Source organism: Pelophylax lessonae (assembly GCF_965119305.1).
Source record: "Pelophylax lessonae genome assembly, chromosome: 4".
NCBI classification, from domain to species: Eukaryota; Metazoa; Chordata; class Amphibia; order Anura; family Ranidae; genus Pelophylax; species Pelophylax lessonae.
The window spans coordinates 652,252,797-652,280,368 of record NC_138771.1 but is presented as its reverse complement, the minus strand read 5'-3'; the positions used below and the strand labels follow the sequence as shown (position 1 = coordinate 652,280,368).

At 46.1% G+C, this 27,572-nt stretch overlaps 1 protein-coding gene across 2 annotated transcripts in view; it reads right to left on the bottom strand.

Annotated features, from left to right (window-relative positions):
* Positions 1–274: 274 nt before the first annotated feature.
* The window catches only part of LOC309554191 (alpha-N-acetylneuraminide alpha-2,8-sialyltransferase-like), a 213,407-nt gene continuing 186,109 nt past the window's right edge, over positions 275–27,572 (bottom strand). For both annotated transcript variants that reach the window (XM_082255823.1, XM_082255825.1), the window contains 3 exons: positions 4,158–4,267; positions 3,588–3,674; positions 275–738 (listed from right to left, as the gene is read on the bottom strand). In XM_082255823.1, coding sequence (XP_082111949.1) covers positions 279–738; positions 3,588–3,674; positions 4,158–4,267 — 657 coding nt within the window. In that variant the 3' untranslated portion in view covers positions 275–278. The remainder of the gene's footprint in view (positions 739–3,587; positions 3,675–4,157; positions 4,268–27,572) is intronic.

Genomic DNA, 27,572 nt, shown 5'->3' with positions numbered 1-27,572 from the left:
ATGAAGCAAAAACCCACATCAGATAGTCCGCTGTTCCACAGCAGGGATACAGCAGACGGACGCCAACGTGTAGGCTAAGTCCTAGAAGCGTTTTGTGTGAAAACACGTTCTCAACAGGTGTTCACCTATTGATAGGCGAACACCTGCTGAGAATGTATTTTCACACAAACGCGTCCAGGACTTAGCCTACACCTAGCCAACCTCAGGGAGTTTGTTTTTATTGATAAAGTTACTCCTGCATCTTCGCAATGGTTTCCTCCTTCCTCCTTGCTGATCATTTAGCATTGTCCTAGGTTCAGCCGTAGAGACCCATGAATGTGCATTTGTAGGTATTGATAAAATTCCTCGGGCATAGAGTGAACTTTGAATTGCGGTAGAGCATTGTCATAATAGTGGTAAAGAATTGGAACTCCATCCAAGTTTTGGGAAAAGGGCCAGAAGCCATAAAGCGTCACTTTATCACAAATTTCGATGGCTGCGCTCACCAACATAACGCCAGAAGACAGCCGAAGAGACTTGATTCCTATACGTTTCCAGTAAGCTGCCAGGTTCCTGAGGTAGTCCGGGTTGAAGAAGACAGCTCTGCTGTTCAAGTCAAAGTCATTGATGGTGTACAGTGCCCGAAGGGAGAGCTCTGTGTCTGGCACATAAGAGAATGCTGGTAGGATGATTAAAGCGGAGCCATACTCCTTGATCCTAGTGATGAACAGTTTCCTCCTTTCCATGAGACTGCTGAACCTAATAGAAGATATATAATTATGGGCATCTAAAGTGAGACTACATGTTCACACCCCTATAGCTGATTTCTACAGTACATGTTCATACAAACTTTTATTTTTAAAAACTGATATGGTGAGCTTGATGTTTGCTTAGTCACAATAAAATAGTACCCAGGTGGCCCAATAGTGGAGGTAATGGTAGCCAGTGGTCAAAATCAGTGCCTTGCATTTCTGGGTTTCTAAGGTTAAACTCCAGCAGGGCTAGATCTGAGTCATATCTGTATGTTATATTTGTTTTTAGGACTCCTATGGATAGTTTAGGTGTCTCCAACCATCCACAGGATAAAGCACACCTAGCATCAGTTATATTTTTCATGTTAACTGCATATACTGTATGATCAGTAATATTTAACCAGTTGCCGACAGCTTACCGCATATTTACTGCAGCAGTGTGGCTCTCCCAGGCAAATTGACGTAGGTCTATGTCAGTCACTTGGAGGCAACCAGGGGCTCGTCAGCGGGGAAGCCGATGCAGCAGGTAGGCGGCTCCGATTGGTGCCTGACACCCACGATCGTTCCCTGCTGAGAGAGAAGGACGGTCGGATGTTGTAAACACGGCTGACCGTTCCTCTCCCTGGAATGATCACAGAGTTCCTGTGATCCTTCTATATAGGAACACAGGTCTCTATGGTCATTCCACAAGCCACGACCCCCCCACAGTTAGAAACACGCCCCTAGGTACACATTTAACCCCTTTATCACCCACACTGTTAACCCCTTCCCTGCCAGTGTCATTATTACAGTAACAGTGCATATGTATAGCACTGATTACTGTAGTAATGTCACTGGTCCCCCAAAAGTGTAAAAAAATGTCAGTCAGGGGTCCAATCTGTCCGCCGCAATGTCGCAGTCCCGCAAAAAATTGCAGATCGCTGCCATTACTAGTAAAAAAAAAACAAAAAACAATAGAAATGACATAAATCTTTCCCGTAGATAGTAGACGCGATAACTTTTGCGCAAACCAATCAAAATACGCTTATTGCGATTTTTTTTTTTTAACCAAAAATATGTAGCAGAAAACAAATTGGCCTAAAATGTTAAAAATATTTTGATTTTTAAATGTTTTTGGGAATGTCATATAGCAGAATGTGAAAAATATATATATTTTTTTTCTTTTTTCAGAATTGTCGCTCTTTTATTGTTTATAGCGCAAAAAATAAAAACCGCACAGGTAATAAAATACCACCAAAAGAAAGCTCTATTTGTGCGGAAAAAGGACATCAATTTTTTTTTGGGTACAGCAAATCCTTTTTGAGGACCGGTGCCCAGAACTGGACAGCATACTCCAGATGTGGCCGGACCAGAGTCTTGTAGAGCGGGAGAATGATCTCTTTATTTCTGGAGTGAATCCCCTTTTTTATACATCCCAGTATTCTGTTGGCTTTGCTTGCAGCGGCTTGGCATTGCATGCCACTGTCAAGCCTGTTGTCCACTAGTACCCCCAAGTCTTTTCCCATCTTAGATTCACCCAGAGGTTCCCCCCCTAGGGAGTAGCTTGCTTTCATGTTTCTGACGCCCAAGTTCATTACTTTACATTTTCAACATTAACCACTTAAGCCTCGGAAGATTTTACCCCCTTCCTGACCAGGGGGTATTTTGCGATTCGGCACTGCGTGAATTTAACGGACAATTGCGCGGTCATGCGACGCTGTACCTAAACGAATTTGACGTCTTTTTTTTTCCCACAAACAGAGCTTTCTTTTGGTGGTATTTGATCACCTGTGCAATTTTTTGATCATGCGCTATAAACAAAAAAAGAGCGTCAATTTTGCAAAAATATCAATATATTTCACATTTTTTTATATGAAATTCCCCCAAAAAAATGTAAAAATCAAAAATTTTTAACATTTTCGGCCAATTAGTTTACTGCTACCTATGTTTGGTAAAAAAAAAATCGCAAAAAGCGTATTTTGATTGGTTTGCGCAAAAGTTATCATGTTTACTAACAAAGGGAAAGATTTTTGTCATTTTTGTTGTTTTTTTTTTTAACGCGTAATGGCGGCTGTCTGCGATTTTTTTTTGCGGTACTGCGACATTGCGGCGGACAGATCGGACCCTTGACTGACATTTTTGACACTTTTGGGGTTACCAGTGACATTTCTACAGTAATCAGTGCTATACATATGCACTGTTACTGTAAAAATACACTGGCAGTGAAGGGGTTAACTTTTTTTTGAAAGGGAGGGGCTATGTGTGTCCCTAGGGGTGTGCTTTCTACTGTGATTGGCTGTGGCTTCAGATGTATGAACGGTGATCAACGGTTCTACATAGTAGAACCGTATGATCATCATTCATACACAGGGGAGAATGACAGGCAGCTTGTTTACACAAGCCGCCTGACTTTCTCCCTCTCCCCCGCCGATCGCAAAGTGACCGGCGGACATCGGGTCCGCCGGTCACACGCGCGGGGGGGTCTGTGACCACGCGGGAGCGGGAACGCGCGCTCGCTCCCTAGACCCTCACAAGCAAGCGACGTAGACCTACGTCAGTTTGCCTGTGAGGGGCTGACCGCCGACGTAGATAGTCGTGCGGTGGTCGGCAAGTGGTTAACACTTCTGGTATTACACTTATACTGATCCTAATTCTGCAGGAAAAATGGATAAAGGAAATTAGGGACCGTGCCTCCAAAAGACTGTAATTTGGGGGTTACAAAATATTTATTCGTCTGTCAGAAATGGGATATATTAAAAGCTAAGAAGGAATCCTGGGACTTGTAATTGTGCAAGAAATATACCTCACTAATCACTATTGATGAGCAATTTAAATGTCCAGTAATAAATCTTCATATTAGGAAAGCACTGCACTCACTTATTCCTTAAGATGCTTGGGTTTGCAGTGACAACATCGGTCTTTGTCCCCACGTCGTCAGTCCAGTTTAACTGAGGTAAATTCAACCTGCAATAAATTAAAGAGAAAGTACAGTACTTTTTCAATGAGTGTCTTTTTCTTGTTACTTGCTGAATTTGTTATCTTTAGTGATGAGCCGATGGTTCAGACCGAAGTTTGGTCATTCAGGTGTTCTTTTACGACAGGTCCCCTGTTTGGAGGGAGCCAAGCATCATATGTGGAAGTGGTATTTCTATTGTTTCTATGATAACTTCTCCCTGTCACTGGTTCTAGTAGGAATCTCTCTCTCTTTCTGTCTGACAGAAGAGCGTTCTGCCTTGTTTACATAGGCAGACCGCCATTCTGTCATTCTCTCTTCTCGTAAGCAGAAAGGATCCAACACTATACTCTCTCTAGCACCTACGTAGGAGGGTGCTACACATGCACTTCAGTTCTGGTTCATAATTCCTCTTCAACAGCAAAAGTTATGACTAATAGTGGGCGAAATCCATATTAAAATTTAATGTTTTTCTTAAATGACTTTACCCTTACCTAAACACAAAGTCAGCTCGATCAATTTCAGCACCGCAAGAGCTGTTGTTTAAAATTCCTCCATTGCCCACCACTGCGCAGCTTCTGATTGGTTTCTGGAATGTGGACTTCTACAATGAAGGAGAGATTTGTTTACAGTTCAACCTTATTAGAGCTCTATTCATGGCATGAGTACCAAAGCTATCGATGACAGGAATAAGTGTTACCCAGAGACCTTTATTCTTTATTGGTCTGAAACGCCAACCAAAGCAGTGCAAATATTGATGACCTGACATCTAATACATTGATTGATTACACTGGAGGTCACATCCCTCACCATCAACAATGAATGAACCAACAAAGTCAACCTCAACTTCCAAAGAGAGATGGCCAAATAAATTGCAACAGACATTGCAAACAGAGATTTTTAAGTACAGTTTGTTGCCATTCCAAGAGTGTGCGCAATTTTAAAGCGTGACATGTTAGGTATCTATTTACTCGGCCTAACATCATTTTTCACATTATACAAAAAAATTGGGCTAACTTTACTGTTTTTTTTTCATAAAAGTGTATTTCATTCCAAAAAATTGCATTTGAAAGACCGCTGCGCAAATACCGTGTGACATAAAATATTGCAACAATTGACATTTTATTCTCTAGGTTCTCTGCTAAAAAAAAAAAAAAATATATATATATATATATATATATATATATATATATATATATATATATATATATATATATATATGTATGTATATATATATATATAAATTGTTTGGGGGTTCTAAGTAATTTTCCATTAAAAAAAAAATGATTTTAACTTGTAAGCAACAAATGTCAGTAAAAAAGGCTTAGGCTCCAAGAAGTTAAGGTATGTAGGGGATTTTTCACTGTCAGGGCGGTAAGTATGTGGAACTCTCTTCCACAATTTGTGGTGTCAGCGGGGAGTATTGATATTTTTAAAAGACTCTTGGACGTGCATCTTAGTGAACACAACATACAGGGATATGGGAAATGATTACCGACATTGACACACGTACACCTACAAAGGTTGAACTGGATGGGCTATTGTCCTTATTTAACCTTACCTACTATAAAACTATGAAATACACATGCTTTACCGAGCGGTGGTGGCGCATGCGCGGTGAAGTGTTGGTGCCGGGCGGCGCCATTTTTAAATCTTAAGGCACCTTTAGGAACAGGTAAGTGAGACTGCTCCACACTGGAATGGTAAATAAATGGCGTTAAGCGCCAAAAGTACCTGCGCTAATGGGTAAAATGTAAATACAGGAGAGGGGAGTTGTGCTGGTATAGCTCAATATGTGATATAAATAAAATAAAAGTGCACAATAAATGGTGTGAACCAAAAAATGGGGAGCTGCGGCTTAATCGTGAAAACGTAGCAAGTGATAGATGATACACCTTGGGTGTACTAAGCTGCGCTCACCAAAAAAAGTGCAATGTGCAATAAATAGTAAAATCCTCATATAAAGTGCATAAATAATTCAGATATAGGTAAAACTTATTAATCCACAGGATATAAATATATATACATACACAAAATATAAATATTGTTCCTTAAAAATTCCAAATAGTGAAGTGCAAAAAAAGTCAATAAAGGAATATAGTCCCAAATATCAGAAAATAAATTAATAGACTGGTGAAAAGTGCAATCTTCAGGGGATAAATCTTCCTCATGAACACATATCTTCAGTCCCTTCACCAAATAAGCACCCAATGCATGAATATGCTTACCAGAAGGCACCGACCCCTTAATTACAGGGGGTCAGTGCAAGCGGAATGGTTCAATAAGACTAGACTCCACACAGCGAAAGACCAAGTCCTCCAAAGGTGTCCACTCCACAAACGCCTGTAACCAAAAGACTTCACACTCCTCCGCCTCCTTACGCTCCTCAGCAATATGTAAATAAAGGAATAGCCAGGATGGTGAAGTACGTTCAAGCAGTTTTATTATAAATAAAATGGACACACGTACATCAAAGACAGAATAAACAGGCATTCAGCTCAGGGTCCGGATTGGAGGGCTGACAGAGAGGATTGACATATCTATTTAGGTCACCAGTATACTGATTGCGGTCCTATGACCCTTGAGAACGACGGCCTGTGCGCCGACGAAACCGGTCGGGAGCATTTGAACGCAATCACCTTGTCACTATTGCCATTTCTGGGACCGATTGTCACGGACTTGCTAACGCGGAAGCGGTACTACCTGTGTCCAATCCGGACCCTGAGCTGAATGCCTGTTTATTCTGTCTTTGATGTAAGTGTGTCCATTTTATTTATAATAAAACTGCTTGAACGTACTTCACCATCCTGGCCATTCCTTTATTTACATATTGCTGAGGAGCGTAAGGAGGCGGAGGAGTGGACCAGCGTGGAACACTCCTTTGACCAAATGAATCACACACTGAGCACCATGAGCAGACCTAACTCACAGATCCTGCTCTCTGTTAAGCAGAAAGCAATATAGAATTTCCCTGCTGCTCCTCTGACAGACAGAGACTATACTCACTCTCTAGCACCTACCTAGGAGGGTGCTACATAAGAAAAAGAGACCAACTTTCCTTATTCTCCTTGTTCCTTCCTTTTCATTTCTCTTTTCTCCTTTCCCATTCCTTCTCTCATAGTCACACACGCCCATCCTTTTTACCCTCCCTCCCTCATTATCACCCATTCAGGCCCATAGTGGGCATTCAGTGAAATATTAAACCTCCATTCCATATTACTGTGAACATATATCTTGTGTATCCTTCAAAAATTATTTATTTCTTCCCCCATTATTCCCCTTTCTCACTCAGTCACTACTACACCTTTTTACAACTTCAGGCACAGCGGTTAGTCGTTTACATCCAACTTCATTCAATCTTTATTATTTCACTCACAATTTTACCAGCTCACTTTTACATCACCTTATCCTTTCTTATCTAGCTCATTCTATCACATACCCACCCCCACTCCACCTTACTCATCATTTTTCAGTTTTCACATTACTTGGTCATCCTCCCCTTACCATATATACCATTTAGTAGCATCATGACCTCTATATAATATACTGTATACTTACTTACTATTGCCAATAGTTTTACTCATTCTATATAGATATACTCTGGCTACTCAGTAATATCCCTATACCATATCTACGATCACTTATCCTTCCTTAACAGCTTACCCCCCCTCATCACATCCCTATCCCCCTACTCCACTCCACTAATTTCTCATCGTCCACATCACCTCATCACCCTCCTTTTACCACACACATCGGTTGAGTAACACTACGTTCTTTATATAATATACAATTACTTACTATTACCATTTCTGTTACTCATTCTATATAGATATACTCTGACTACTCTGCAACATTCCAATAAAACCTACCCATATCTTTTCCTGTATGTGACACCTTCGCCTCATCCGCGGGCCCCACGTGCCCTCAGCTCCCGGGGGAGACATTTGGGTTGATGCCCCCGCCTCCAGGACCAGTTACTGTTGGAGCCACTGTGTAAGTTTTGGGACTATGGGGACTTTGTTTCCCATCCCCCTTTCTCCCCTTCTCCCCCAATTTTCAAACTACCATCCAATACAATGTACCTATACACATATACTTATTTACTTTTATAGATATGAATCATACACCGACTCTGAAGAAGTGGCGAATGTAGTCCACGAAATGCGTCAGTCTATGGATGTTATGATGTCATTTTATTACTCTGTTACCATTTTCTCATTGTCTTGCTGGTTCTTTTGAGATTGTCTTTGTTGGGGTGAATTACTATGTATTTTATCATTCAATACCATATCATCTCAGTTCATACTTGTAACACATCATGTTTACCTTTATATGTATCAATAAATGCGATACAATTTTTTTATCAAGTCATGTCTCTCATTCAAAGTCCCAACCTTTTTGTACTGTCTCAATTAAAAAATTATTCTACCACCCATTTTCCCCACCCATGCAGGTGAGGACAATAGGGTGAGGGGGGTATCTCAGCATTTAGAGGAAAGGATAAGCGAGCCCACTGGGTAACCCAAATACCTTTTATCCTTAACATTTCTAAAGAAAAAAAAGAGGGGGGGGGGTTGAGGGTACCTAAGCCGACCTCTATTTTTTCTCTTACCCACCGTCTCTTTTCCATATTATAGGGAGTCCTCCACCTCTCCCTCCCTTCAGTTTTTTATGTTTTTTTTTTTTTTTTTTACATAACACAATGGACCGATTGGTGTCATCAGGGCAAGAAATAAACAGAATGGGACCACTGATAGAAATCCTGGGGCCCTGTACATCCCACCTGATGGGGCCAGGGCCGCTGATAGGGGGGGACCACCATCCCTCTTGTAGGGGGCCCCAGCACACAGGAGGGCCCACACAGAGAGGGGGATTAGTGATGGACAACAAATACAGAAATCTTCCTCCAGCACCCGAATCTGATCTCTGTCCCTTTCCCTGCTATCAGCTTTCATCTGCTGAGAAAGAGACAGTTGTCTCTCATTAATCCCCCTCCCTGTGTGGGCCCCCTCCCAGCACTGGCTCTAATGTTATCTCTACTCAGGAGTTTATTTGTAACTTTGTTTCTTTCCCTCTGTCTCTCTAATCACTGAGCTCCAACTGCCCAGCCTGTATATTTTTCTCATCTCATCTTCATTTTTATTTAACATCATTTTTTTTTTTTTCTAGATTTAGCAGGAATTATGTGAGTTATGTTATATTTGTGTCTGTTAATAGTGATTTTTTTCTAATTTTAGCTAAATATATCTTTAATATTTTCTTGGGGGGGCCCTGCCAGGTAGTCTGTACTGGGCCCCGCGATTTCTAACTGCAGCCCCGGATGGGGCCCCCTTCAGCCCCACCCATGGACTTCCCCAGACCCCACCTTGAAACAATATATATGACTTATAATGGGACTGTGATAGGGTTGTGGGAAATCTGGTGCTAACACCCAGATAGCAAGGATAACTTGCCACAAATTTGTGGCAGTGTTGAATTCAGACATCTCAAGTCTCCCGCAAGTCGCGGGAGACTCCCGCTATCCGCCCTGAGCTCACGGACACCCGCGAGCTCAGGGCAATATCCCGGCTCTGTGTGTGAGTCAGTCTGAGTGAGTGAGTCAGATGAGATGACTCATCGATCGATGCAGGCAGGAGTGTGACAGCTGTCAGCAAGCTGAGCCTGCACACACAGACATTACGTCGGAGCCGAAGTAGATCCGGCTCACAGGCGGAGTGATATGAGTCATGCACTCCGCCTGTGGGAGGAGCTGCAGAGAGCAAGCAGCGGCTTTGCTCTCTACTACAGCCACATTCTACTCCAGGAGGCATTTTGGTGCGCGCGGGACCGTGACACTGTGACACCCCACTCTGTGACAGTACCAGCAAGTGACCAGGCCAGTACCAGCAAGTGACCAGGCCAGTACCAGCACCAGTGACCAGCACCAGTGACCAGGCCAGTACCAGCACCAGTGACCAGCACCAGTGACCAGGCCAGTACCAGCACCAGTGACCAGGCCAGTACCAGCACCAGTGACCAGCACCTGTGACCAGGCCAGTACCAGCACCAGTGACCAGGCCAGTGACCAGCACCAGTGACCAGGCCAGTACCAGCACCAGTGACCAGGCCAGTACCAGCATCAGTGATCAGGCCAGTGACCAGAACCAGTGACCAGGCCAGTACCAGCGCCAGTGACCAGCACCAGTGACCAGCACCAGTGACCAGGCCAGTACCAGCACCAGTGACCAGGCCAGTACCAGCACCAGTGACCAGGCCAGTAACCAGCACCAGTGACCAGGCCAGTACCAGCACCAGTGACCAGGCCAGTACCAGCACCAGTGACCAGCACCAGCGACCAGGCCAGTACCAGCACCAGCGACCAGGCCAGTACCAGCACCAGTGACCAGGCCAGTACCAGCACCAGTGACCAGGCCAGTGACCAGCACCAGTGACCAGCACCAGTGACCAGGCCAGTACCAGCGCCAGTGACCAGGCCAGTACCAGCGCCAGTGACCAGCACCAGTGACCAGCACCAGTGACCAGCACCAGTGACCAGGCCAGTACCAGCACCAGTGACCAGGCCAGTACCAGCACCAGTGACCAGGCCAGTACCAGCACCAGTGACCAGCACCAGTGACCAGGCCAGTACCAGCACCAGTGACCAGGCCAGTACCAGCACCAGTGACCAGCACCAGTGACCAGGCCAGTACCAGCACCAGTGACCAGGCCAGTACCAGCACCAGTGACCAGGCCAGTACCAGCATCAGTGACCAGGCCAGTGACCAGCACCAGTGACCAGGCCAGTACCAGCACCAGTGACCAGGCCAGTACCAGCACAAGTGAGCCGGCCAGTACCAGCACCAGTGACCAGGCCAGTACCAGCACCAGTGACCAGCACCAGTGACCAGGCCAGTACCAGCACCTGTGACCAGGCCAGTACCAGCACCAGTGACCAGCACCAGTGACCAGGCCAGTACCAGCGCCAGTGACCAGCACCAGTGACCAGGCCAGTGACCAGGCCAGTACCAGCACCAGTGACCAGGCCAGTACCAGCACCAGTGACCAGGCCAGTGACCAGCACCAGTGACCAGGCCAGTACCAGCACCAGTGACCAGGCCAGTACCAGCACCAGTGACCAGGCCAGTACCAGCACCAGTGACCAGCACCAGTGACCAGGCCAGTACCAGCACCAGTGACCAGGCCAGTACCAGCACCAGTGACCAGGCCAGTACCAGCACCAGTGACCAGGCCAGTGACCAGTACCAGCACCAGTGACCAGCACCAGTGACCAGGCCAGTACCAGCACCAGTGACCAGGCCAGTACCAGTGACCAGGCCAGTACCAGCACCAGTGACCAGGCCAGTACCAGCACCAGTGACCAGCACCAGTACCAGCACCAGTGACCAGGCCAGTACCAGCACCAGTGACCAGGCCAGTACCAGCACCAGTGACCAGGCCAGTGACCAGCACCAGTGACCAGGCCAGTACCAGCACCAGTGACCAGGCCAGTACCAGCACCAGTGACCAGGCCAGTACCAGTGACCAGGCCAGTACCAGCACCAGTGACCAGGCCAGTACCAGCACCAGTGACCAGGCCAGTGACCAGCACCAGTGACCAGGCCAGTACCAGCACCAGTGACCAGGCCAGTACCAGCACCAGTGACCAGGCCAGTACCAGCACCAGTGACCAGGCCAGTACCAGTGACCAGGCCAGTACCAGCACCAGTGACCAGCACCAGTGACCAGGCCAGGACCAGCACCAGTGACCAGCACCAGTGACCAGGCCAGTACCAGCACCAGTGACCAGCACCAGTGACCAGGCCAGTACCAGCACCAGTGACCAGGCCAGTACCAGCACCAGTGACCAGCACCAGTGACCAGGCCAGTACCAGCACCAGTGACCAGCACCAGTGACCAGGCCAGTACCAGCACCAGTGACCAGGCCAGTACCAGCACCAGTGACCAGCACCAGTGACCAGGCCAGTACCAGCACCAGTGACCAGCACCAGTACCAGCACCAGTGACCAGGCCAGTACCAGCACCAGTGACCAGGCCAGTAACCAGCACCAGTAACCAGGCCAATACCAGCACCAGTGACCAGGCCAGTACCAGAGACCAGTACGAGCACCAGTGACCAGGCCAGTACCAGCACCAGTGGACCAGTACCAGGACCAGTACCCGCACCAGTTACCAGACCAGTACAGTACCAGCACCAGTGAACAGTACCAGCATCAGTGACCAGCACCAGTGACCAAGTATACTGATTACATTTCATTTCATTATTCTCTGGTAGTGTTAAATTGGAAAGGGGGGGGGGGGTGCGGCGCAGGCGTGCGTGGGGGGGGGGGGGCGTGTGGGGGGGGGGCTCACCTCCCTGAAATGACTTTGCCACCTCCCTGAAATGAGTTTTTGCAGGTTGGGATGTCTGTGAATTGTGAGTCTTGTTAAAGTATAACTAAAGGCAACATTTATTTTAGTTTTAGATAGAGTGGATAGGGATTAAAAAGCTTGTCAGTTTTTATTGCTGTCTGTTCCCCTATTAGATAGATTCACCCTCTCTATTTGTTCTGTTTACCATTATGATTAAAAGTGAAAGTAAAAGAAAAACCCATAATATGGGTTTTCCCCCAAAAAGGTAATAGAAGGGAAATCTTCCAACGGGGACACTAGTTCTGGTGATCTGGGAGTCTCCAAAAAATTCCCTTAATTTGCAGGGATTTCCTCTCACTTCCTGTTTGGCTATGGGTCAGGACAGGGGTCCATTCAAAAGTGTGGGAACTCACCCAAGATCCCCCTCCACCTCAAAAACAAAAAAAGTGTGTATATATATATATATATATATATATGTAGCACCCTACAAGGTAGGTGCTAGGTAAAGTATAGTGGGCCTTGTCTGCTTAACAGCAGGGCCATGATTTTCAGCTGGGCTGTCATGTCTCCCAGGTGTGACTGTTAAAACTGGGGAGACTGGGGAGTCTCCCCACTGTACTCAATGAGAGGGTTCTCATTGGGCGGTGGAGGAAACCCAGCCAATGGTTCACCCAGGCTTGTATCTACCCCAGAAAGGCAGATTCTGCCACACAGCATTCTGGGAGTGGGTATAAGTTTGAGGGGAGCACATGACGCAGAATCTTTGGCGGGAAGCAGAGTCCCAGAAGGGAGAGTACGGCTGTCTCTCCTCCTGTCAGAGGAATTGGGTGTCCCAGGTGGCTTGCCTGAGGGGACAGAGGGCTGAGCTGAGCTGCAGAGAGGATCCGCTGTGCTGAGGACCAGTGGAGCTGAGAGGGGTCGAGTTTCAGGAAAGCATTACCAGTTCGTGAGTACTGCAAACTGCCCCTGGGGGTCTGCCTAGTGAGAGGGGACCACTCCGGAGAAGGTCCGAGGGATCCGGGAGCTAGCTAGCCAGTGCAGGAAGCAAGTGTAAAGAGGGTGCCAGTGTGTGGACCCTGAAGTGTAAAGGGGGTGCCAGTGTGTGGACCCTGAAGTGTAGAGGAGGTGCCAGCGGTTGGGCCCTAAAGTGTTCAGTGTACAGCGTGCAGTGTACAGTGTTGAGAGTTGCAGCAGCAGAAGCAGTATACAGAAGCTACCTCAGTCAGGAAGGACTGGCGGGAGCAGTGTTCAGGACTTTTGAGCTAATCAGAGTGTCAGAAGTCAGTTCTCAGTGCAGTCCAGGACTTTTGAGCTAACCAGAGTGTCAGAAGTCAAGTTTCAAGTACAGTACAGCAAGTCAGTGTTTTTCAAGCACCAGCAAGCATTGGTCGGCATCCAGCCGGCGTCAAGACAGCGCTGAAAGGCATTTTTCTTCAAGTGTCCCGTTTTCTACCTAGTTGAGCCAGAGGAATATCCCACTCATTCCCTTTTCCCATCCCCAATATAAAATAAACAAAACAAACCAAAGATGCCGGATTGGTCTTTGACTCAAATCTCACACTTGGGTATTCAGCTTAAATGGGCTGAAGGTGTTATTGGTGACCATGGCAGACCCACATCAGACCCAATGCCTGGAAATCCTGCTACATATATACATATACCTTTTGAGGAGCGAGGGTCACTTTAGTGACTTGGTAACCGGTCGGAGGCCACAGTGAGCGGAGCGGGCAGATGACAGGTCGGTGTCCATTCAGCATATGCAGAGCAGACACGGACACAGTCCGCTCTACTCTATGGGCCCTCCGATCCGCTCAGACAGAAGGGGACAGATTCCCTTTTATTTTTTTAAGTGGATGGGAATGGAGATAGGCAGGTGTAATCAAACACAAGTCTGTTTACATCTGCCACTCTATACAGGTGAATAGAGGGTCAGATTGGGTCCACCTGAAAAACAGACAGGTGGACCCAATCGGACCAATCATGTAAAAGGGGCCTAAGGCTTCTTTCACACAGATGCACTGCGGGTTACCTGCACCTTAACTGACATCAATCTTTACTTCTTCCTCATGATTCCTGCAGGTATCGCTGACTGCTGCTGCCCCCCGGCGGGTATGGCTGGTGGCTGTTGCTGGCTGTCCTCCAGAGCTGGTACTGCTGGTGGTACTGCTGGCTGCTACTGCTGGTGGGCTGTTACAGGGCTGTTACAGAATGCAGAAATAAAAAATAAAAATCTGCTGTCCAATAGATTCCTTTCACCAGACGCTTATTTGTCTGGGGGAATCTGATTGACTGCCTGCGTCCTGATGCGGGGGGTTTTAAGCGTATGCCAATTGGCTGAAGAGTAAATTTTTCATCTCACAGCCCTTGGCTACGCTGTGGGGGTTTATTCACTAAGTAATGTGGGGGTTGTATTTGGCTCTGATACTAGCCAGTGCCTCACCAGCCACTGACCTCACCGCACGTCCCTGCTGTCCACACTGCCAAAACTACCAATACCTGGTCACATGATCGTGGTATCACTGTGCTTGATTGGCCAGCAAACTTGCCTGACCTAAACCCCATAGAGAATTTATGGGGTATTGTCAAGAGGAAGATGAGAGACACCAGACCCAAAAATGCAGATGAGCTGAAGGCCGCTGTCAAAGCAACCTGGGCTTCCATAACACCTCAGCAGTGCCACAGGCTGATCACCTCCATGCCACACCGCATTGATGCAGTAATTCATGCAAAAGGAGCCCCGACCAAGTATTGAGTGCATACTATACTGCAGTGGTCCTCAACTCCGGTCCTCAGGGCCCACTAACAGGCCAGATTTTAAGTATTACCTTGGGGAGATGCAGATGAGTACTGCAATCACTGAGCAGCAAATTATATCACCTGGGATGTATTTCAGTTATCTTGAAAACCTGGCCTGTTAGTGGGCCCTGTAGGCCAGGGTTGAGGACCACTGCTATACTGTACATGGACAGACTTTTCACTAAGCCAACATTTCTGTATTAAAAAAAACTTTTTTTATTGGTCTTATGTAATAACGGATTTTTTGTAAAATCTTACCGTAAAATTCCTTTCTCTGAGTCCTCTGACAGGCGCCGCCCACTCATACAGTCTAATGGGTATTGACCTCTTATCCATAGGCGCAAGCTAGGCATAAGACTTGTTAAAAACAAAGTAATTTACATAGACAGACCTATGGGGGCTGTCCCACTGGTCCAAACCCCCCTGCTATCAGCCATCCCAACTCAGTTTGGTAGCAAGCAGTTAAAGTCCAAAGAACCCCAAATAGAGGGGGGGGGGGCGACTGTCAGAGGACTCAGAGAAAGGAATTTTACGGTAAGATTTTACAAAAATTCAGTTTTCTCTTACGTCCTCTGACAGTCGCCACCCACTCATACAGTCTTCACCAATGGGATGTCCCAAAGCAGTGTAGACATGAGGGGTGGGAAAACGCAACCGTCAGAAAGGCAACGCAGCACCCACATCAGAGAAGGGAACCTTACATGAGCAGAAAGGTATCCTCTGGATAATAAAAAAGCTCAACTGGAGCAACAACCCAGGAAAGCAAATAAAAACAAAGGGAAAACAACCCCAACAATCAGGGACCCGCAAAACCAGGGTCCCCTTAAGGTACTGCCGCACAGAGAACCTTGCGGCCAAAGGAGGCATCAGCTGATGCCAGAACATCAAGTTTGTAGAACTTTGAAAAAGTGTGCACTGATGACCAAGTCGCAGCCTTGCACACCTGGGCCACCGAAGCCTGATGCCGGAAGGCCCAGGACGCACTCACCGCTCTGGTAGAGTGCGCCTTAACAGGGAAGGGCAGAACCCGCTCCCTAATCGAATAGGCCTGTACAATCGTCTGTCTGATCTATTTTGAAATGGTCGCTGCAGATGCAGCCATACCCTTCCGAGGTCCCTCAGGAAGGACAAAAAGAGAATCCGACTTCCGAAAGGATTCAGTGGACGACAGGTAAACCCTGATCGCCTGGACAACATCCAAGGAATGTAAGGCAACCTCCTTAGGGCTCTTTCACACGGTCCGCCTCCGTAGGCGGATCCATGTTGCTCAGCGGGGATCGATCCGCGATCCCCGCTGAGCCGGCGGATGACAGCTCCGTCTCCGCTTGCAGAGTGGAGAGGGAGGTGTCACAGCCCCCGCTGCCCTCTATGGGGGATTGGATGAGAGCGGACCGCCTGTCCGCTCTCATCAGATCTGATCCGATCCGATTACTGAACGGATGGAAAAAGAGGGTTTCCATTCGTCCAGATTTCACGGACAGGATCGGATACGGATGGCAGCGGGTGTCAGCGGAGGTGTCTCCGCTGACACCCGCTGCCCCATAGAGTTGCATGGAGGATCCGATTAGATCCGTCTAAAAAACTGACAGGCGGATCTGATCGGATCGCCCGTGTGAAAGAGTCCTTAGGATGTTTAGGATTTGCACAAAGCGAAGGCAAAACAATGTCCTCATTAAGGTGGAAATCAGACACCACCTTTGGAAGAAAGGACTGGTTTGGTCGCAAGACCACCTTATCCCTATGAACCACCAGGTAAGGGGAGCGGCAAGACAAGGCCGCTAACTCCGACACTCTACGTGCAGAAGTGATCGCCACCAGAAAGGCAACCTTTTTTGACAGCAGAGGCAAAGAAATGTCCCTGATGTTTTCAAAGGGAGGACATTGCAAAACGGACAGAACCAAGTTCAAGTCCCAAGGAGGTAGAGGTGCCCTCCGAGGAGGGGCCAAGTGACGCACACCTTGAATAAAGGTGCGGATCAAAGAGTTAGACGCCACTGGGCGCTGAAAAAGGACAGCCAGTGCGGACAACTGGCCCTTAATCGTGGCTAACGCCAGGCGCTGGTCCACACCATTTTGTAGGAAGGCTAACACCCTTGCCACCGAGTAAGAACGAGGAGAGAAGCCCCTGGTTTCACACCAGGCAAAATAAGCCTTCCAGGTACGGTAATAGATCTTGCCGGACGAGGCTTTCCTAGCCTTAAGCAAAGTAGGAATGACCTCAGATGAGAGACCCCTGTCTCTCAGGACCTGACTTTCATTAGCCATGCCATTAAAGCTATCGACTGTAAAGCAGGATGGAAGATCGGTCCCTGAGACAGGAGATCGTCTCGTAACGGTAGCCGCCATGGAGGCTTGACAGCCAGTTGAATGATGTCCGCGTACCAGGACCGGCGTGGCCAGTTCGGGGCCACCAGAATCACCAACTTTGGTTTCCGAGACCAACCTGCGCAGGAACCTGGACAACAACTGAATTGGGGGAAAGGCATATATCAGATGATACCGGTGCCAAGGCACCACCAGCGCATCCGAGGCGTCTGCCAGAGGATTGCGTGTTCTTGCCACGAACCTTCCCACCTTGTTGTTTAGTCGGGACGCGAACAGATCCACATCCGAGGATCCCCATTTCGCACACAGCATTTGAAACACGTCCGGGTGTAGGGACCATTCCCCCTGGTCCAGGGTCTGGTGGCTCAGATAATTGGCCTGCCAGTTCTCCACACCCGGAATGTGAACTGCCGAAATCGCCGGGACGTGAGTCTCGGCCCAAGATGTAAGCCACCGCAGTGGCATTGTCCATCTGCACCCGTACAGGGCAGCCCTGAAGATGGTCCGACCAATGGAGCAGGCACAGCCTGATCGCTCTCAATTTCAAGATGTTTATCGGTAAGGACGATTCCTCCACCGACCAAGTGCCCTGGGCAGACAGGTTGCCCAGGACGCCACCCCAGCCCGACAGGCTGGCATCCGTGGGAATCACTGTCCACAGCAATGGCCGGAAGGATTTCCCCTCCACCACGGCCGGGGACTGGAGCCACCACAGAAGATCCATTCTGGTTTGGCGACTCAGAGACACCCTCAGGTACAATGATTGAGGAAGCCTGTCCCATCTGGTCAGCATCTCCGCTTGGAGAGACCGCGTGTGAAACTGTGCAAACGGTATCGACTCAAAGGCTGACACCATCAACCCCAGGGACTGCATACAGGTACTGAGTGATGAGGATTGGTTGTCCTTTAGTGACCTGACCTCGTTCTGCAGGGTCCGGGGCTTGTCCTCCGGCAGAAATACCTGCGCTTGGGCGGAGTCCAAGACCATTCCCAGGTAAGGGAGACGAACCGAAGAGGACAAGGTCGACTTCTGAACGTTGATGGTCCATCCGAACTCCTGGAGCGTCTGAACCGTAGTGGACAGATCGCACATCTGACTGGCACTCGATCTTAACAGGAGATCGTCCAGATAACCCAAGACCGCAATGCCCTGGGCCCGTAACAGGCCCAGAACAGGAGCCAGCACTTTGGTAAACACCCTTGGAGCCAAAGCGAGACCGAAAGGTAACGCCACAAACTGATAGTGTTCCTCCGCGATAGCGATGTGTAAATACGCATCCTTCAGGTCGATAGAGGCCAGGAAATCTCCTGGACTCAGAGAGGCCACCACCGAGCGGAGCGATCCCATGCGGACGAAGCGGTTCAGAGCTCTCCAGTCCAAAATCGGACGCACCTTGCCCTCATTTCTGGGCACAGTGAACAGATTAGAGTAAAACCCCCGAAATCTGTCCCGATGTGGCACCGGGACGATTATCCCCTGGGCGAGCAGGTCCTGCATCGCCCAATGAAGATCTTGCAACCGATCTGGGGTCAAATGAAGATTTGAGGGAAAGAATTTGTCCGCTGGTCATGAAAGGAATTCGATCTTGTAACCTGATCAAATGATTTCCTGAACCCACCTGTCTGGAATCCGGAGCAGCCAAGGTTGGAGGAAACCGCGCAGATGTCCCCCCACCCCTGAAACGGGTGAGGGCGCCCCTTCAGGCAGTGGCGGACTGGGCTGCCGCACCAGTATGGGCGGCTTTTGGCTTGCCCGCCCAGGGCTTTCTCTGGCCAACCTGGCCCTTGAAAGGTTTACCCTTGTCCTGCGCCTTAAAGGCATGAAAGGACCCCTGGTTCGGTTTAAAGGAGGGGCCCGCTTACCGCGGAAGGACTTACTCCTAGGATTCTGGGGCAGCAGAGTTCTCTTGCCCCCAGTGACACCTTTAACCAATTCATCCAGGGATTCCCCAAAAAGACGAGACCCCGCATAAGGGATGTCAGACACCGTCTTCCTAGAAGTCTGGTCAGCCGAACAGCTTTTCAACCAAATCAAACGGCGATTAAGTACTGTGACACTAGACAAGCGCGCAGCCAATGGGGCCTCATTCAAGGCCGCATTGCACAAGTACATGACCCCCTGATAAATCTGGTCCACCATCTCCAAGGTAGTAGGGGGGGCAGAATCAGCCACAAGGGTGCGTTTGAGCAGCCATGGCTTGAGCCACCATGACAGAGGCGAAAATAGGTTTCAGCATGGAACCCGCCACCATGTAGGAATGTCTGGCAAGAGATTCCAGCCTCCTATCCGACTAATCCCTAAACACCGGAGAATCCTCGGTGGGAACCAGAGTGGCCTTGTTCAAACTGGCCACAGTGTGATCCACCTTAGGAGCCACACACCAGCGCGAATCCGTAGGAGACGCAAAGGGGTAAAGGAGTTGAAACTTTCTTGGTACCACAAACGTGCGTTTCAAGTTGCGCCATTGTTCATTCACAGTGGCGTGAAACTCAGCAGGACAAGGAAATAACTGCGTCGCCTTACGGGATCTGTGGGTACCAAAAGAGGACACTATTCCCGGAGGATTGGGCTCATCCTCTAAATGTAGCGTTTCCTTAATGGCAAGGTTCAGCGCATCCATAGCTGCGTGGTCTTCGGCCGCCCCAGGGGGGGAATCATCCTCCCCCACAACCTCCGCCTCCCCTTCAGACTGGGAAGAGCGAGACCCTTCAAGGGGCACGCTACCTACGGCAACCATGTCAGACTCAGAATCAGAAGAAAAAGAGAGCCTAGGCCTTTTTCTATTGTCCTGTTCAGTCATCAAAAGATGCACTTTGGATGCTAAAGTCGCAAGTGCAGCAGTCAGAGTAGTCAGAGCAGTCAGAGCAGAAGATTCAGAGGACCCTGAATCATCAATCATCAATTTGCTGTCCCGGGACTCCATAGAAAAAACTTTTTTTTTTTTTTAAAGGACTGAACAAGTAGACCCCTAAGCAGGAATAAGCTGACAGCTAGAAGTATTCCCCACAAAAAAGGACAGCAGACAAACCCCACAAGTGTTACCACACGCAGCCGATCTCCTCTGCACAGAAAAAGGAAGTGATGTCACCACCAGAGACTGAACTATGACTTCAGGCCAAGGAAAAATGGTTGCCCATAGAAAGTAATGGGAGGCTCCGGGAAAATGGCCGCCGACATGTGCTCTGAAAAGAACACATTGCCACACACAAGATGGAGCCGCAAGGCGCCAAAACACACTACATACACTGCTGTATAAGCGCCCACAGTGAAGCCAGCATGCTGCCCACACCTAAAATGGCGGACCGGCGTTTTTTAACCCCGCAGCGGTCGCCGCACGTGTCTGCACCTCCAAAACACCACAAGTGACATAGGAGAGGGACCCCCACAAAACCCACATAGCATAACAGCTGTGAGAAAAACCCCGCAGGGTTCGGGATCATGGAGCCCAAAACGCACAGACATGAGAGGATAACACAGACACCCAGGACTGCCAGCCTCAGACAGAGGCCCCACACAGAGTGTACTTACCGTACCCGATAGCGTGGGGTGCCTCTCATCGATGGGAAGCCTCGATGAAAGTAATGGGAGGCTCCGGGAAAATGGCCGCCGACATGTGCTCTGAAAAGAACACATTGCCACACACAAGATGGAGCCGCAAGGCGCCAAAACACACTACATACACTGCTGTATAAGCGCCCACAGTGAAGCCAGCATGCTGCCCACACCTAAAATGGCGGACCGGCGTTTTTTAACCCCGCAGCGGTCGCCGCACGTGTCTGCACCTCCAAAACACCACAAGTGACATAGGAGAGGGACCCCCACAAAACCCACATAGCATAACAGCTGTGAGAAAAACCCCGCAGGGTTCGGGATCATGGAGCCCAAAACGCACAGACATGAGAGGATAACACAGACACCCAGGACTGCCAGCCTCAGACAGAGGCCCCACACAGAGTGTACTTACCGTACCCGATAGCGTGGGGTGCCTCTCATCGATGGGAAGCCTCCCACCCTCAGATGGCGGGGGTGCCGTCAGCCAAAAAAAAAACGCAGGACGCCAGCAGAGCATGGGAACCGTGGGGGGACGTCCAGGCGAGGTAGCCACTTCGTAGGCTTGCATCCCTGAGGACAGGGATGGGTCGATTGCAAGGCCAGGGTGAACACATAGCCTGCTAAACGCTCGATGGCGGGCTGGGATTTCATAAGGCCCTCTGTCCTGGGATAACAGGACGACCAGTGCGACTCCCAGCTCCGCTACGCCGTCATCATCTTGAAGAAGTGACTAACTAAATGCTGGTAAAATAAACAGCTAGTAGTGCAAAGAAAAAACAAATTTTTAGAAATAAAATCATAAATCAAAAGAAGAAGGCTGAGACTGTAGCCCCAGCACAGGGGCACAGGGAGAGCCTATCTCACTCCTAACTAGGCAGAAGACAAACTGAGTTGGGATGGCTGATAGCAGGGGGGTATTGGACCAGTGGGACAGCCCCCATAGGTGTGTCTACTGTATGTAAATTACTTTGTTTTTAACAAGTTTTATGCCTAGCTTGCTCCTATGGATAAGAGGCCAATACCCATTGGTGAAGACTGTATGAGTGGGCGGCGACTGTCAGAAATTATAATTTTCTGAGATACCCCAAAATTCAGTGTCACCAGCTTTAAGTCATAATTATCAAAATTAAAAGAAAGAAATGCTTGAAATATATCACTCTGTGTGTATCACATCTATATAAAATATATGAGTTTCACTTTTTGAATTGAATTCCTGAAATAAACTTTTTGATGATATTCTAATTTTATGAGATGCACTTGTATAATATATGTATTTTATATATATATATATATATATATATATATATATATATATACAGTACAGACCAAAAGTTTGGACACACCTTCTCATTCAAAGAGTTTTCTTTATTTTCATGACTATGAAAATTGTAGAGTCACACTTCAAGAGGTAGTCACTAGGGATGATCGAACGGTTCGGGTCCACCATCGGTTCGGCCCGAACATTGGGTGTTCGAGGTTCGGCCGAATTTAGAACTTTTTGCCCAAAAAGTTCGGAATTCGGCAACCAGAACCGCCCAAAATGCAATGCTTCAGGAAATGGGCTTTAAAAGCCCGTGATTGGACCAGAACCATTAGCAAAAGCCAATTGAGGGGGCAGAAGAATGCTAGGAATGTGATTGGAGTGACTAGGGGGTCCCTAGACCAATCATTAGTGAATACGCCCCCCAGTATATAAGATCGCCCCCGCCATATTCCCAGCATTGTTATACTGGACATGGAAGAGAGTGGAAGCAGTTCTGTTAATTTTACTTTAAAAGTGTCATTTAGCTATTTTTAGTGTGAGGAAAGGGATATCTAGTGTAGTTAGAGTGCTCCTTTACACTTAAGTTAGCTTCAAAAATTTAGTTTCTGTAGGGAAAGTGTTAAGTGTCAGGGGACCGTAGTGTAGTGTAGGGTTAACTGACAGTGACTGCTATGGCAGGGTGACAAAACCCTTCCATAGCAGGGTGACCGCTATAGAGAAATGATCATTTCTCTGCTTCGGGACAGGAATGTGGCTTCTCACCAGCAAGCATTTTTTAATGCTGCAGGGGCTGCCACTGCCAGTGCATTTTTGAGGACATGTTTGATGTCAGACATGACATCTGAATATGTGTATAGGGGGTATATATAGACATATATGTCTGAATATATACCCCTAGACATATATAGGTGTGATAGTAGCAGAAATAAATGCTTGCGCTAATGAAATCATTTACAGTAATATATTTCTGCTACTATCACACCTATATATGTCTAGGGGTATATATTCAGACATATATGCCTATATATACCCCCTATACACATGTTCAGATGTTTTGCCTGCCTCAAAAGAACCCCAAAAAATGCCAAAAAAACACTAGTGTCAAAAAAAAAATGCCCAGGTGTGTTTTTGCTGGCATTTTTTGGGGGGTTTTGGAGGCAGGCAAAACATCAGAACTTGTGCACAGTACCACTATACACAAGTTCAGATGTTTTGCCTGCCTCAAAAGAACCCCAAAAAATGCCAAAAAAAAGCTAGCGTCAAAAAAAAAATGCCCAGGTGTGTTTTTGCTGGCATTTTTTGGGGGGTTTTGGAGGCAGGCAAAACATCAGAACTTGTGCACAGTACCACTATACACAAGTTCAGATGTTTTGCCTGCCTCAAAAGAACCCCAAAAAATGCCAAAAAAAACGCTAGCGTCAAAAAAAAAATGCCCAGGTGTGTTTTTGCTGGCATTTTTTGGGGGGTTTTGGAGGCAGGCAAAACATCAGAACTTGTGCACAGTACCACTATACGCAAGTTCAGATGTTTTTCCTGACTGCAAAGAACCCAAAAAAATGCCTGCTATTAAACCGGCAAGGTGTTACAGCAGAGAAGCCATATTCCTGTGCTTAAAGTTTTCTAATACAAACGATCTTTTTTTTTATGGTTCTGGACATGCTACAGAGCTGAAACTTCACAGGTACACCTTTTAGACCCCCCAGACACAAAATCACACAAAAAAAAGTTCTTAAAAATTGTCATTTTTGATAAAAAAGCCAATTATTGAAAAATTAAAAAAAAAAAAAAAAAAAGAGATTTTTTGATTTTTACTTTGGATTTAGTATCTGGGGGGTCTAAAAAGTGTACATGTGAAGTTTCAGCTCTGTAGCATGTCCAGAACCCCCCAAAAATTAGCATTTTCTTATAATTTTTATTAGAACAGGAATACGGCTTCTCTACGGCGCTTTTTCTTGCATTTATCGGGCATTTTTGGAGGCAGGCATGACTTTTTTTGGATTTAGTGTCTGGGGGGTCTAAAAAGTGTACCTGTGAAGTTTCAGCTCTGTAGCATGTCCAGAACCAGAAAAAAAGATAATTTTTCAGTAGAGCAGGGATGGTGGGACCCCTCTTTTACACTTATATGATCTTTTTTTGGGGTTCTGGACATGCTACAGAGCTGAAACTTCACAGGTACACCTTTTAGACCCCCCAGACACAAAATCACACAAAAAAAGTTCTTAAAAATTGTCATTTTTGATAAAAAAGCCAATTATTGAAAAATTAAAAAAAAAAAAAAAAAAAAAGAGATTTTTTGATTTTTACTTTGGATTTAGTATCTGGGGGGTCTAAAAGGTGTACATGTGAAGTTTCAGGTCTGTAGCATGTCCAGAACCAGAAAAAAAAAGATCGTTTGTATTAGAAAACTTTAAGCACAGGAATATGGCTTCTCTGCTGTAACACCTTGCCGGTTTAATAGAAGGCATTTTTTTGGGTTCTTTGCAGTCAGGAAAAACATCTGAACTTGTGTATAGTGGTACTGTGCACAAGTTCTGATGTTTTGCCTGCCTCCAAAATCCCCAAAAAATGCCAGCAAAAACACACCTGGGCATTTTTTTTTTGACGCTAGCTTTTTTTTTGGCATTTTTTGGGGTTCTTTTGAGGCAGGCAAAACATCTGAACATGTGTATAGGGTGTATATATAGGCATATATGTCTGAATATATACCCCGAGACATATATAGGTGTGATAGTAGCAGAAATATATTACTGTAAATGATTTCATTAGCGCAAGCATTTATTTCTGCTACTATCACACCTATATATGTCTAGGGGTATATATTCAGACATATATGTCTATATATCCCCCCTATACACATGTTCAGATGTTTTGCCTGCCTCAAAAGAACCCCAAAAAATGCCAAAAAAAAACGCTAGCGTCAAAAAAAAAAATGCCCAGGTGTGTTTTTGCTGGCATTTTTTGGGGAATTTTGGAGGCAGGCAAAACATCAGAACTTGTGCACAGTACTACTATACACAAGTTCAGATGTTTTTCCTGACTGCAAAGAACCCAAAAAAATGCCTGCTATTAAACCGGCAAGGTGTTACAGCAGAGAAGCCTGAAACTTCACATGCACACCTTTTAGACCCCCCAGATACTAAATCCAAAGTAAAAATCAAAAAATCTCTTTTTTTTTTTTTTTTTTAATTTTTCAATAATTGGCTTTTTTATCAAAAATGACAATTTTTAAGAACTTTTTTTGTGTGATTTTGTGTCTGGGGGGTCTAAAAGGTGTACCTGTGAAGTTTCAGCTCTGTAGCATGTCCAGAACCCCAAAAAAAGATCATATAAGTGTAAAAGAGGGGTCCCACCATCCCTGCTCTACTGAAAAATTATCTTTTTTTCTGGTTCTGGACATGCTACAGAGCTGAAACTTCACAGGTACACCTTTTAGACCCCCCAGACACAAAATCACACAAAAAAAAGTTCTTAAAAATTGTCATTTTTGATAAAAAAGCCAATTATTGAAAAATTAAAAAAAAAAAAAAAAAAAAGAGATTTTTTGATTTTTACTTTGGATTTAGTATCTGGGGGGTCTAAAAAGTGTACATGTGAAGTTTCAGCTCTGTAGCATGTCCAGAACCCCCCAAAAATTAGCATTTTCTTATAATTTTTATTAGAACAGGAATACGGCTTCTCTACGGCGCTTTTTCTTGCATTTATCGGGCATTTTTGGAGGCAGGCATGACTTTTTTTGGATTTAGTGTCTGGGGGGTCTAAAAAGTGTACCTGTGAAGTTTCAGCTCTGTAGCATGTCCAGAACCAGAAAAAAAGATAATTTTTCAGTAGAGCAGGGATGGTGGGACCCCTCTTTTACACTTATATGATCTTTTTTTGGGGTTCTGGACATGCTACAGAGCTGAAACTTCACAGGTACACCTTTTAGACCCCCCAGACACAAAATCACACAAAAAAAGTTCTTAAAAATTGTCATTTTTGATAAAAAAGCCAATTATTGAAAAATTAAAAAAAAAAAAAAAAAAAAGAGATTTTTTGATTTTTACTTTGGATTTAGTATCTGGGGGGTCTAAAAGGTGTACATGTGAAGTTTCAGGTCTGTAGCTTGTCCAGAACCAGAAAAAAAAAGATCGTTTGTATTAGAAAACTTTAAGCACAGGAATATGGCTTCTCTGCTGTAACACCTTGCCGGTTTAATAGAAGGCATTTTTTTGGGTTCTTTGCAGTCAGGAAAAACATCTGAACTTGTGTATAGTGGTACTGTGCACAAGTTCTGATGTTTTGCCTGCCTCCAAAATCCCCAAAAAATGCCAGCAAAAACACACCTGGGCATTTTTTTTTTTACGCTAGCTTTTTTTTTGGCATTTTTTGGGGTTCTTTTGAGGCAGGCAAAACATCTGAACATGTGTATAGGGTGTATATATAGGCATATATGTCTGAATATATACCCCGAGACATATATAGGTGTGATAGTAGCAGAAATATATTACTGTAAATGATTTCATTAGCGCAAGCATTTATTTCTGCTACTATCACACCTATATATGTCTAGGGGTATATATTCAGACATATATGTCTATATATCCCCCCTATACACATGTTCAGATGTTTTGCCTGCCTCAAAAGAACCCCAAAAAATGCCAAAAAAAAACGCTAGCGTCAAAAAAAAAAATGCCCAGGTGTGTTTTTGCTGGCATTTTTTGGGGAATTTTGGAGGCAGGCAAAACATCAGAACTTGTGCACAGTACTACTATACACAAGTTCAGATGTTTTTCCTGACTGCAAAGAACCCAAAAAAATGCCTGCTATTAAACCGGCAAGGTGTTACAGCAGAGAAGCCTGAAACTTCACATGCACACCTTTTAGACCCCCCAGATACTAAATCCAAAGTAAAAATCAAAAAATCTCTTTTTTTTTTTTTTTTAATTTTTCAATAATTGGCTTTTTTATCAAAAATGACAATTTTTAAGAACTTTTTTTGTGTGATTTTGTGTCTGGGGGGTCTAAAAGGTGTACCTGTGAAGTTTCAGCTCTGTAGCATGTCCAGAACCCCAAAAAAAGATCATATAAGTGTAAAAGAGGGGTCCCACCATCCCTGCTCTACTGAAAAATTATCTTTTTTTCTGGTTCTGGACATGCTACAGAGCTGAAACTTCACAGGTACACTTTTTAGACCCCCCAGACACTAAATCCAAAAAAAGTCATGCCTGCCTCCAAAAATGCCCGATAAATGCAAGAAAAAGCGCCGTAGAGAAGCCGTATTCCTGTTCTAATAAAAATTATAAGAAAATGCTAATTTTTGGGGGGTTCTGGACATGCTACAGACCTGAAACTTCACATGCACACCTTTTAGACCCCCCAGATACTAAATCCAAAGTAAAAATCAAAAAATCTCTTTTTTTTTTTTTTTAATTTTTCAATAATTGGCTTTTTTATCAAAAATGACAATTTTTAAGAACTTTTTTTGTGTGATTTTGTGTCTGGGGGGTCTAAAAGGTGTACCTGTGAAGTTTCAGCTCTGTAGCATGTCCAGAACCAGAAAAAAAGATCATATAGGTGTTAAAGTTAAAGGAGGCTCCCGAACCACATCCCTGTTCTACTGAAAAATTATCTTTTTTTTTTTCA